The following is a 13,191-nucleotide window of genomic DNA, read 5'->3' as shown; positions in this document are numbered from 1 at the left end:
GGGAACATGTTTACATTAATTTCTACTGTTTACATACTCTTTATGAAGACTTTTTTGTAACAATATTCTACTTTCTACATGAAAATTTATTAAGCCATGACATCAATATTTTATTTAAAAACAACAAAAGGAGGGAGCAAATTTGCAAGAGTCTTGCACATGCTAAGAGGCTGACCTAGGATGCCTACTTTAGGGCATACAAGTTTTTTGTAAGTATAAGTGTGTATGGAGGTAAGAGAGAGACCATGGTGGCATCTCTACATCTGCAGCTGAAGAGTTTATTTTTATTTGTGTAAAAGCACCAGTTAATCAAAGATGGGCTCCCTTACAGCGCACTCCAAAACTGTGAAATGATCCTCAGCCTTCTGAGTTCACAAGTTTTCATTTCTGTAACATGAAGTACCTTATGCTGCGTGTGTTGAGTCCAGTTTCAACAACGTTGTACCAAGGAATCCTAATTTTATGGATATTGCATCTAAATCCCATGTTTGAAAAAGCACAGAATGGTCGCTTTGGATTAAATATTTTTAATAAATGAAGTATCGATTAAATATTTCCGTACAGCTCCAGTAAAATTGCTAACATTGAGCTCTCCAGTATGAGCTCGGGATACCTTTTGTAGCGATACTTCGGACTGACGTCATTCGGCTTTGCCTCTGGATGGAACTCCCAAATCCAGAGTCCCTTTGAATGCTCAAGAGGGCCGCAGCTCCGTAAAGGCTCCGCGGGACGCTCGGAGTCTCCGCGCGCTAGGATCGGTGGATTTTTGTCCGTCCCGGGGATTTTTGGAGAGCCGGGGTGGCCCTAGCAGCCCCGGCCCCGCCCCGGAAGTGCCGGCCCGTCCCTGTGGGTGCCGGCCCGTCCCGATCCCGGTCCCGGTGCCGGTCCCGGTGCCGCCGCCATGGGGGGCAAGAACAAGCAGCGAACCAAGGGCAACCTGCGGGTGAGCGCGGCCCGGGGGAACGGGGCCCCGCCAGCCCCAGAGCGCTCCCTCCGCGAGGCCGGGAAGGGCGGTGCGGCCCGAGCCGCCGGGGCCTCGGGTGCCCCGGGCGGGGCCGTGGGCCGGCGGGCCCAGCTCCGGAGGGGAAGCGGCGCGGTCGTGGGGTCCGGTGGGGGTGGCCGGGGCCGCGGCCACCTCTGGGACTGGGGCGTGCTTGCTTAGGGGTGTGTGACTGCTGCTGCCGTGGTGGTTGTACGGGGAGGGGCGGCGGTAGGGGGGCCGTAACTACAAAATCACCGCGGGTCTAAGTTCAGCAAAGTTCAGTATAGTTTTCTGTGCATAGCCTTAGAATTCGCCTGTTTTGATGTCTCCGTCTTGCCACCAGGCCGGTGGTGGTGTACAGTCTGTCCCATGTGGCCCTCACTCAGGATGGATGTGAAACCCTGAGTTCAGGTTCTGTAATTCCTCCGTGGATTTAGGGTAGACTGGGGAACACAGTGCAGCATGTCCTTAATAATTGAGGGATCACATTCAGAAAAGATTACCTAAACCCCACAAACTCACAAAACTGCAACTGTCGTTAGGAAATAAAAGGTGTTTGGAATACAAGGTGTCACAGAGAACATCAGAGCGTCAGTCGATTTTGGGGCAGTCTTTCCAAAGGCGTCTGGTTGAAATAAACATGAGCCAGTGGGAAGGCGAGCAACTGGGGCAAACAAGAAGAGATGCTAAATTCCAATACGCACACTGTAATACTAACTGCTATTATACTGTGTTACATATGCACTCTTGCTCCATTCCTCTATATCCTTCTTGGCCACTTTGTTGCTGGGAGAATGTTGTGTGTATCTGTTCTTATTTTTCCCAGTGATACAAATAGCATTCCCTGGGAGCCATATTAGCCCATGAGAAGAACTAGGAAGAACAGAAGTATTGAAGGAGGATAAAGAGTTTCTTAATAAATTGTTTGCTTACAGAAGGACTTTCTTGATATGCTTTTTTGTGCGTGTATAAATCCAATAAAACCTTCCATAAGTATTTATGAATTATGAGAAAAGGGAATGCTGATTCATAGAATCAGAGAATAGAATCGCAGAATGGCTTGGGTTGGAAGGGATCTTAAGCCCATCTAGTTCCAACTGTCTGCCCTGAGCGGGATACCTTCCACTAGATCAGGTTTCTCAGAGCTCCATCCAACCTGGCCCTTGAACACTTCCAGGGATGGAGCATGCACAGTTCCTCTGGGCAACCTGTGCCAGCTCCTGACTACCCTCAGAGGGAAGAATTTCTTCCTCGTATCTCATTTAAACCTACTCTTGGTTTGAAGCCATTCTCTCTTGTCCTATTACTGTAGTTCCTGATGAAGAGTCCCTCTCTGGCTTCCATGTAGGCTCCCTTCAGATAGTGAAAGTCTCCCCAGAGACTTCTTTTCCCAGTCTCATTTCCCAGCCGGAGAGCCCCAACTTTCTCAGCTTGATTGTAAAGCGAAGAATGATTTTCTAGGTCAAAGCACAGGTGGCCTTTTGTTTGTGAGACTTTGTTTTAATTAGAAGGTTAACTACACAATATAAATAGGATCATCATTTCGAATGCATGATGTGTGCAAAATAAATTTAAATACATAATTGACTTCAGTTCCTGTTTCTTGTCAGCCTTCTAGCAGCGGCCGGGCTGCAGAGCTCCTTGCCAAAGAACGTGGAACAGTGCCTGGGTTTATTGGCTTTGGAACATCTCAGAGTGATCTAGGATATGTTCCTGCAATTCAAGGAGCAGAGGAAATAGACAGCCTTGTGGATGCTGATTTCCGAATGGTGTTGCGAAAACTTTCTAAAAGGGACATCACAACAAAATTAAAAGTAAGCGTATCCTTTGTCTCCCACAAATTTTTTTTTATTGGAAAACAATACACTTTTCCTAAGGATGGGAGAGGAATATGTGAACATAACTAATATTAATTTCATCTTAGTAGATTTGCTAGAATTGCAGTCCAGAAGATATCTTGGTTAACAACCTCTAGGAAGGTCCTTTGTGCAGTTATCTCCGTAAATGCTCAATTGCGAGAAAGGAATTGATTTTTTAAAAAGGGAGTTGCAGTTTCAGATATAAGCTGGTAAATTACAGAACATATCTATCTGACTATTCTCTTGGTATTTTGATTTTAGGCTATGCAAGAGTTTGGGACAATGTGCAAGGAAAGAGAGGCGGAGGTTGTTAAAGGTGTTCTTCCTTACTGGCCAAGAATTTATTGTAAAATTTCACTAGTAAGTATTGAAGTATTTAAATTAGAAACTTCTCTGTATACTTACTCTTTCTGGAACAACCTCCAAGGTGGTCTTTATTAACGTATCTACCTCTGTTGGAATTACTGACTAGTTCTAGGAAAAACATGAGGGAAATTATTGTTCTTTATTGTGGAGATATTTCAGTATTGGCAGTGCGTGGAATCTTGAACTTTTGGGTGTCAGGCTTTACTTGCTCGAGAGATACCTGTTTGTTAGGTCTTTATGTTTAAAAGATGGTAGGATATTTCTTAGGAAAAGTTCTTTTATGTACATTCTGGAATGGCTAAGGAGACTGTTCAGTTAACATAATTATAAATCTTTTTGACCTGGGACTAATATCTGACCAGACTTAATATTAAAAAAAAACCCCAAATCAAACCCAGACATGAAAGGCCATGTGTAGCCAGATAATAAGTATTTTTTTGATATATTTAATACATTTTAAACTCTCTGGACTGGCTGTTGTTGGGAATATGCTATGGGACAGAATGGATCACTATTCTTATCAGTTAGAGCAATTCCTAGTATTTCTTTCAGGAGCCAAGATACATTTCTTAAACCAACAAGCATTTATCTTTCCTTCATTTTTTATTCTGACAGGATCATGATCGCCGTGTTCGAGAAGCAACTCAGCAATCTTTTGAGCAACTGATTCTTAAAGTAAAAAAACACTTAGCTCCTTACTTAAAAAGTATCATGGGATACTGGCTGATTGCTCAGTGTGACACTTACTCTCCTGCTGCCTCTGCTGCAAAAGTAGCTTTTGAAAAAGCTTTTCCTTCAAGCAAACAACCTGAAGCCTTAGTGTTTTGTAAAGATGAAATTCTTAATGTGAGTTTATACTTTTGCATTTCTTCAAGGCTTTGTGTATATCAAGTATTATTATAAATTTAAAACTCATCCTGCTCCCATCCATTCTTCACTGTTAAATTTCTTTCTCACCTGAAACTTTACTCCTGTGAAGAGAATATAGAACAGTCGGGGTTGGAAGGGGTTGGAAGGGACCTTAAAGATCATCCAGTTTTACCCCCCTGCCATGGACAGGGACACCTTCCACTATCCCAGGTTGCTCCAAGCCTCGTGTAACCTGGCCTTGAACACTTCCAGTGATGGGGCAGCCACAGCTTCTCTGGGCAACCTGTGCCAGTGCCTCACCACCCTCACAGGGAAGAACTTCTTCTATAAATGAATATAAAAGAGTATAGTAATAAGGACACTGCAATGAACACAGAGAAGTGAATAGTGAATTTTCTTGTGTGCATTTCTATGTAATGATGCTCAGTCAACACTTAATGTTACTGACAGATGGAATAAAGATGCTGGAGTAGTTCAGCTGCAGTGAAAAACGAATAAAGAGTGCTGAGCAGTGTTTCAGCCTCTACAAGTTCAGTTCTGACTAATGTTAATGCTCTTATGCCAGTCTTATATGAAACTGAATTGACTGGATTGAAAAAGTAAAAGATTGCTTTGCTGGCCCATCATATGCAAACTGAACTATTTTGGTTTGCCTCAGTTCGGCTTCTTTGTAGCAGAAGCACATTGGCACAGGGCTGCAACTTACAAAGTGTTATGGAGGCTTAATTCTAACAGCTACTATGTTGATCGTGAGTCAATAAATTATATTCTTTATCATTGGCATGTCTAAAAAAGGCAGTTCAGAGGTTGGGAAATGTTATTGTAGAGCTGTTTCTGGATGATGTAAGCACTATATTGTTCATACGTAAATATTACATTTCTTTGTGTTTATATGTGTGGGGTTTTTCCCTTTTAGGTACTTCAAGATCACCTTTTGAAAGAGACAGCTGATACACTCAGTGACCCCCAGTATGTTTGCCTGCTTTAGTATATATGGTTTAAGTCTTGGTCTATATTGCGTTCTCTGTCTCTGGAGGGAGGGTTTTGTTTCAAGAGACAGAGTATTTATCTGAGTCCAGATCTTAGTGACTTTCTTTGGGACTTAAGTTTAGCTGCTTTTGAAAGTGTTATCAGTTATCTAATTCTTGTTCCAGATGTTTTAGTAGTAGCATTTCTGAATAGGTAGAATGAGATGACTTGAAACTCTTTCCAACACTTCATAATGTAATATAGAACTTATGGAAAGTTTATGTATTTACATTGATAGCACCTGAAATCAAAAGAAGAACACAAAAAAACTGAAGACAGTTTAGTTTAGAAGAACTTGGGAAGCCTATTGATTATGGGTTTTTTTTTTGTTTGTTTTGCTTTCTGAGAACTGTACCAGAAGAAGAAAGGGAAGCCAAATTTTATCGGATTCTGACCTGTTCCTTGTTAGCTTTAAAAAAGTTGCTTAACATGTTGCCAAAAAAAGAGATGCATTCACTGGAGGAAAAGTTAATGTCGCTTCTGTCCCAAAACAAATTTTGGAAATACAGCAAACACAACATACCACAGGTGACTTTTTAATTTCTTCTTAATTTTGGTTGGTTTTAGTTAAAGGTGATACACTTAACCTAAGGAAGTCTTAGTTACTTGTATTCTACAAGAATGAACTTTGCACTTTGCTTATATTTGAAACAGCCTTAAATAGACAGTATTGCTCTAAAATTTACCCAGTAGGCCAAATTGTTATTTCTATATCATCATGATGTACATCTTGTCAATCTGCCATCATTTAAAATTCATATAAAAGATACAAACTCTGTCAGCTTACTGCATGTGTTCTTATTGCTTTGGGATTTTCATTTTTAAAACCATTTTATTGGTCTTTAATCTGCTAAGACCAGTAGTGCACAGTGATGAACTGATGAGGTAGTATTTTTTAACAAGTTTCCAGTTGCTTTTAGGAAAAAATGCCTTTTGAGAAGTATATTAAAATGCAACAGAATGAATTACTTTAAAACCTTTCATAAGCCTGTTTAATAATTGCATTCTTTTTCTTTATTTTTAATAATATTTAAACCTTTGCTGATATGATAAAATACGTGGACCACATATTGTAAGTTATGTTGACTTTAGAAGGAATGTTATAAACTGCACATAGTGACAAATTTTGGTTTTTTCCCTGTGGTCTCTGTCAGGTTCGCTCAGCTTTCTTTGAGCTGATTTCTGCTTTTTGCCAGCACTTGCCTGAGCTGGTGAAAGCTGAAGCACCAAGAGTTTGTCCTGCTGTTCTTCTGAGCATTGATGACAGCGATGCAGTGGTGTGTCCTGCTCTTTGGGAAGCTGTGCTCTATGCTGTCACCACTGTTGAGGTAATGGGGAAAACTAAGAGGCAGATGTTTTCCTGGGACTTAACTTTTCACAAACTTCTCTGTATAGAATTAGGAAGAAGGGCTTGACTGGGTATTTGGTTGTTTGGTTTGTTTGTTTCCTCTTCAAGTTTAAGGGTACTATAGCTTTTTTTTTTTTTTTTTTGGCTGAATTTTAAGTGAAATACCAGCTTTGAATTTATTCCCAGGATGAGGTGTTGCCGTAGACTGGGATGTTTTGAGACCTTAATACTGAAGATCTCTTTTTTAACTGGTGATATGAACTGTAACAATTTCTGTGGGAAAAAAAATCCCAAACAATGTTTGCTCAGCCTTTTATAAATATAGGTATCTGGAACTATACTAAGTATTATAATATAATAGATTAGATGGCAAAACATTTTGGGGAGGAGAAAGTGCCAAAGTATTTTGCAACCATCAGAAAATTTTTGAACAGTTTTGAAGTGAGTGATGCTTCAAAAGTCAGTATTGCTTGGTCTTACTGATGAGAACTGAAAATTAAATACTGGGCTAATTACAATGATGACTACTATGAAGCAGCGTGAAATCATTATTAAAGAGAAGCCTTTGATTCCAGTTGACCAACAAGGAGGGTCAGTTGATTTTAAACAGTGCAGAAATAGTTTTGTCATGGTAACTTCCTAAAGTCACAAGCTGAAGTAGGGAGAAAGAGATTTTAAAAAATATAGCTACAATATGGGGAGTTAGGTTAAATGTCTAGCTTGGGAGTTTTTCCGAGGCAACACATTGTTGTTTAATTTACAGAAAGTGAATTTCTTTCTGTAGGACTGTTGGAGTCATGTCAATGCCAGAAAGGGAGTTCTGCCAAAGCTGTGGACTGTGCTTCGAGAAGGTGGACGAGGACTGGCTACCGTTATATACCCCCACCTCTTGCCCTTCATTAGCAAGGTACCTCCTGCTGTTATGAAACCGAAGCTGGAATATTTCAGAACTTTTTTCGACTCTATAATTCAAGGGTATGAACCACAAATTTATTTATTTGGAATCAGTCTCTTTTACGTTTGGAAAATGAGAGAACTAATCTTCTTCAAGCTTTTAAAGATGAATGAAAATAATCATGTAAAAATTCTTTTAAATATCTAAAGCTAGAGCCAGTCCTTTGTGCCTGTTTCTGTCATCTTAAACCTTCAGCTTTCCTTTTGATTTTATTACATCTTCCTTATATAAAGCATTCTTATCTCTCTTGTCAAAGCTTCGTGTTTATTCCAGGACAGATTGTAAAATGGGAAATTAATTTAAAATTAAGAGTGACTCTTAAGAATCAGGCTCTTCTCACCAGTGTATAATTTTTACAGAGGTTAAGGGGGATTAGCACTGTGATAGTGAAATTTTACTGTATGCAGAAACTTTAATTCTTGTGATACTGATTTTTAAAGGATTGAAACTGCTATCACTTTCTGCCTTTAAAATGCATCAAAACCACCTTGCTATCAAATCTAATTTAAATCAGTACAGGAGTGTTGTGTACTCAAAAGCATATAGAAATTATTTTGTGAAAGACTAAAACGCCGTTCATTTAAACAGAAATAAGTTCTCAACTGATGGTGATGTGGCCATTATCAGAGCTCTTGGAGAAGAGTGTGTGGGTTGGTTTTGAAAAGTTTACAGAGTGTTATTACAGCTAGTGAAATGATGACCCTGAGATTGGCTCAGTGGGATAGAGCCTGGTGCTTATAACACCAAAGTTGTGGGGTTGATCCCCATACGGGCCATTCACTCAAGAGCTGGACTTGGTGATCCTTGTGAGGCCCTTCCAACTCAGAATATTCTGTGACTGTAATATTTCTGTGGTAATTTGTCTGATCTAATTCTTGTTAAAAAGCAAACAAATTCCAGTTTTTCAGGCTCAAACTGGTTACTGGGAAACAGACTTTAGGTGGCTTTGTTTTCTTTTTTCTGTAATGACAGAAAGTGACACTTTCTGAACCTTTGTGCACAGTTGACTGAGTGTGCCCTCCCTCTGCTGTTGCCTCTCACAGGTTGTCAAGTGAGCGAGCAATAGCCAGCCCTTCGGAAAGTTCAGCAATTATAACTGCATTTATGGAGTGTCTGTGCTTTGCTGTACTACAGAAAATAGAAGAAGATGACCAAAACCAAATTCATCAAATGCTTATATCTGACCAGGTATTTATTAGAAATATTGAATGTTTTTTTGTGTACATTTAATAATTACCATTATTAATAATGACCATTATTAATGTTTTAATAACGTTAAAGAAAAATGTGAAATTTAGGTTAGGATTTACTTCTCTGTTGAAAGTTTCCCTAGATTTTTTGGAAAAAAAATCACACAAAATCATCAATGTATTCCAATGCCTGATCACTCTTTCAGTGATTTTTTTTTTCCTTGTATCTGACCCTCCTCTCGTGCCATTAAAGGCCATTTCCTCTCATCCTTTTATTTGAGAGATGGCAGAAAAGACTGACCCTCACCTTGCTGCAACCTCCTTTCAGGCAGTTGTAGAGAGCAATGCGTAACAAAAATAATGTTACTGAATTTAGTAAATTTTTTTCTTCCTATGAAATAACGATTTTAACTGTGCAGTTTAAATTGTATTTAAGGAAAAAAAAGCCTTCCTGTGTATTTTCAAGCATGAGTGTTCAGGTGTTGGAGCTTGAGTATTTCTGATATTTTTAGAATTGCTTCTGCAATGTTTTTCAAATTATGTAATTTCTTGGCATTACAAAGAATAAAATGATTTTTTAACTGTTCTGTTTTATCTCTGTTCTTTAATAAATTTTTTTTCTTTATAGCTAATTCCTTTTACCAGTGCTGTTCTTAAGGAGCCTAAGTTACAAAGTGGACCATTATTTTATCAAATAGCAGAAATGCTGAGCTCCTGGGAAGCTAAAGCAGAACTCTCCAGTGATGACGGCACAGATGAAGTCTTCCAGAAACTGTTGTCCAATTTTTGGGACCATCTTTTAAAAATGTGCGTACTTCATGTTGATAGGTTGGATGCTGATGAGAAATCATTGTTTGCCATATCTGGTATGCTAGAAATTCTTCAGAATCCAAAGGCTGCTACAAAACCAAACAACAAAAAATGTCTGAAAATCAAATTTACGGACGATGAATCTGAAAGCAACACAGAGAATGGAAAGCTCACAGAAGTGAGAAAAGGTGACTCTGAAATACAGGCTGACTTGCAACATACTTCACATCTAAGGAAAGAACCTTTAGAGAGCTTGGTCTGCAACCTTGCTGAGCTGAGCATTGTGTATGTCAATGAACAGAAGTCAGAACAGCATTTGAAATTTCTCTCTGCCCTGCTCAACTCATTTTCCTCAAACAGAGTTTTCCAAGTACTTTTAGAGCAGGGAAATGATGCAAGCCGTGCTCAAGCTGAATCCCAAAACAAAATGAAAGCTCATAACAGAAGTCCATCTGTACAGTTTCTGTATATGAATTTAATAACCTGGCTGAAAGAAGACTGGAGAAAAGACACCCATTTCCTGGTGGATATTTTATACAGTGTGCTTCGTTGTTGCAACAGTAATGAAGAAAGGAAAATCATTCTTGATGATTTAGCAAAGGTAAGACTTGTATGTTATGTCATTCATTTTTATCAAAGTCATTGCTTTTTTTGTGGGCTGTTGTTCATTAATAATCTTATATTGGCACTGTCAAATAGAAAAAATTCTACATGAACTTGGATAAACTTAATTTAAGGAAGGAAAGCTTGACATGACAGTGTTGGGGTGAAAGGTTACAACATCTGTTTCTTTCTGTATGGTATAAATCATTAAAAAAAAGGAACATCAGAATTTCTCTGCTCTTACTACTTTATACAGTGCACTTTTATACCAGTCATTGGTGACCTTTCTTTTGAATGAAGTCCCTTATTGATTTTGTTACTGAAATTTAGCAACTTCTACTTAATCCCTTCAGAACAGTTAAAATGGTATTAATACTTCCTATTCAGCAAAGAATTTGTTAAAAATTATGGAATTTTGCTTTTCTTTTCAGATGGATCTGAAATGGATTATTTTTCTCCAGATAATTCAAAAGGTACCTCTTAAGATTTTGTTTTGTTGTTCTTGGTATGCACAGTTTTGAATATTTCTCCAGCGTTATCTTTGAGACACACATGTTTCTGAATGACTTTTTTTTTTTTTTAACTACATAGTGATAATTTCCATAGCCTGAAAATCTTACATTAATAGTTTCAGAGGAGTGTTTGTTTTAAATGCATTTAAATCTGGGGAGAGTTTTAAAAATGAAATGATGATACCAAAACAAAAGGATTCTTGTCCCTTCTATTTTTGGTCAGTTTGCTTTTTGAGCCGGAGGGATTCCTGATTTGTTGGTCATCCCTACTAAGCTACAGAGAATGGAGCTGGGGATTAGACCACTAACCTAAATGATTATTTATATCATCACCTTTACTTGATGCTTATAAGGAAAAGGTAGTATTCCATTTTTTCCCACCAAATATTTACATCACCAAAATAATGCTTTTTATTTGTGACCCTCCATTTCTTCGTAAAGAAATTCAGGTGCTGTAAATGTATTTGATGTTGTAAGTAGGCTTTATTTCAGCCAACTTGGTCATCCAAAAGTTATTTTTGTAATTCCAGTATAGGAATTTCCTGGGCTCTATAGTTGAAGAAAAGGAAAAGGAAGCATTTTCAGAAGGTGGCTTTTTTCGCTCTACAGCAGAGGTCTGACCTAGCCATAAGCTGCGGTCTCTGACCAAAAAGAAAGCTGGAGGGATTCTTACAGATGTAAACACCTAAAGACTTATTGTTTGTGAAAGATGATGTGATTCCCACTCTGTGTGTAACTTTGACATAGTAATCTTATGCTTACTTAGTAATAATAGTTAATAACAGGTTGCCCAGAAAGTTGTGGATGCCGCATCCCTGGAAGTGTTCAAAGCCTGGTTGGATGGGGCATGGAGCAATTTGGTCTGGAGAAAGATATCCCTGCCTGTGGCAGGGGGGGTTGGTGCTTGAATTGGAACATGGAAGATGATCTTTAAGGTCCCTTCCAACCCAAACTATTCTATGATTCTATGCCCTTAAAAGATTCTTAGAATTGTTTTCTCATGATTCAGGCATGCTCAAGCTCAACAAAACTTGCCTTAGTCTCTGACTGGCTGAAGGGAGATACACTTGGAGAAAGACTGGTAATGCTGGCAGATGATCTGTGTCAGCTCTGTTTAAAACCTAGCACAGCCTCACCAGACTCAGCCTCTTCAGAAAGGTGGACCCTCCTGAGCTTGGTGTTGTCACAGCACATTAAAAGTGGTAAGCATATATAATCCTTGGAGTTTGTCAAGTGTAAACTGTAAGGGAAGTGCACTTGTCAGTGTTTAAAGAACAGATTCAAATAGGGCTGATTTTCCGGTATCTTTTGCTTTCTGACTCTAGAGCTGGAGGTACTGCTGAGCTGCTGTTTTCTGCTGGGTGACCTGTTTTTAATCCATATTGATTGAAGCCTAAGAGACTTTCAGGAGCTGTGGTGGTTCTTGACTTAGTGATTTAGGCCAAACTAGATAATGTGGAATTTCAAAAAAGATTTTTTAATGAGATCTCTTGTCTCAGTTTCTCAAGGTAAATTGCCATGGAGGAAGGGAAAGAGCCTTTCATGGATCAGTAGACTATCAGTTGATAAGAATTAAAGGGGAAAAAGTATAAATACTGAAAGGAAGATAGTTGTTTCTGATAAATTACTCAGAGTAATCAAAACTGAAACTTCACAGACCCGTAACAGTGTGGTGTGATACTGAATGCTTAACTAAGTACAAAAGAAATCAAAAACCAGTAAATATCACAAGTATACAGGGGAAGAACCACCTGTAACTATAACAACTCAGTGATGGGCTCTGAGCTGTTAAAACTCAGAAAGACACCTTCAGCCATTGTGGTGGTGATTCCCTATAAGTGGCAGGTTGTGCTCAGCAGTAAAAAAGGAATACAGGTTATTAGGAGCTGTTGTGAGAAGGACAGAGGACAAATGACATGTAGTCAATACACTGAATAAGTAGTCAGTATCTGTAATGCTGCCTGTAGTTTTGGTCGCTGCAATATTCTTGTTCACCAGTGTGCTTTTGAGAAAAAGTGTGATAGAATTAGAATATGCCCAAAGAAAGCTGGCAGGGGTGGTTAGACAAGCAGTGGCTTCTGCTTGTAGAGGCAGTAAAACAGACTAGAATTTTTCACTTGCAATGGAAGTGATGAGGGATGAGGTTGTGCTAAAGGGGTATAAAATCATAATTTGTATGGAAAATGCAAATAGGAAGAAATTTTTCATTGTTTCTTTCAGTGGAAGAACCTGAGTTGCTAGCAGATGTTTAGATAGCAGTCTTGAAGGAAAAGTGCACTTCTTCATACAGTTTATAATTAAATAATGGAACTCATTGGCACAGAGGGCTGTGGAATTTGAGGATAAATGGAATTGATCTGCTTGGATCCCACAAAAAAGGAGCCAAGCATGTTCACAGAAGACTGGGCTGCTTGGGATTATTACATGCAATGGTCCAGGTATAATCTTGGGCTCACAGCTGGTTGCCAGAAGCTAGAAAGGCATAAAAGGGGGAGGGATCAGTCTGCACTTGCTCTGTTTTATAGACCTTTCTGGAAGCCACTTCAGCTGGTTTAGAGAGGAGATAATTGGCAGTGTGAAATGTTGGCCGAGTGATCCTTGATGTCTGTGAAATAAGAGAGTTTATGTATATGTTAGAGTGAAACTGCTTTGCACTTTGCTTTGCTT

The 13,191-nt window shown here is 39.0% G+C and overlaps 1 protein-coding gene across 2 annotated transcripts in view; it reads left to right on the top strand.

The window, feature by feature from the left end:
• Window positions 1–846: 846 nt before the first annotated feature.
• LTN1 (listerin E3 ubiquitin protein ligase 1) overlaps window positions 847–13,191 on the top strand; it is a 35,775-nt gene continuing 23,430 nt past the window's right edge. For both annotated transcript variants that reach the window (XR_003571584.1, XM_027887081.1), the window contains exons 1-12: window positions 847–943; window positions 2,593–2,796; window positions 3,103–3,201; window positions 3,823–4,053; window positions 4,994–5,046; window positions 5,454–5,634; window positions 6,261–6,434; window positions 7,239–7,429; window positions 8,453–8,597; window positions 9,228–10,010; window positions 10,444–10,485; window positions 11,534–11,726. Coding sequence is in view for 1 of the 2 variants with exons in the window: in XM_027887081.1 (XP_027742882.1) it covers window positions 902–943; window positions 2,593–2,796; window positions 3,103–3,201; window positions 3,823–4,053; window positions 4,994–5,046; window positions 5,454–5,634; window positions 6,261–6,434; window positions 7,239–7,429; window positions 8,453–8,597; window positions 9,228–10,010; window positions 10,444–10,485; window positions 11,534–11,726 (2,338 nt within the window). In the remaining variant the exon portion in view is untranslated. The remainder of the gene's footprint in view (window positions 944–2,592; window positions 2,797–3,102; window positions 3,202–3,822; window positions 4,054–4,993; window positions 5,047–5,453; window positions 5,635–6,260; window positions 6,435–7,238; window positions 7,430–8,452; window positions 8,598–9,227; window positions 10,011–10,443; window positions 10,486–11,533; window positions 11,727–13,191) is intronic.

Source organism: Empidonax traillii, unplaced genomic scaffold (genome assembly GCF_003031625.1).
Source record: "Empidonax traillii isolate 1590-97213 ecotype Southwest subspecies unplaced genomic scaffold, ASM303162v1 scaffold203:size1130161, whole genome shotgun sequence".
NCBI classification, from domain to species: domain Eukaryota; kingdom Metazoa; phylum Chordata; class Aves; order Passeriformes; family Tyrannidae; genus Empidonax; species Empidonax traillii.
This window is presented reverse-complemented; position numbering and strand designations above follow the sequence as displayed.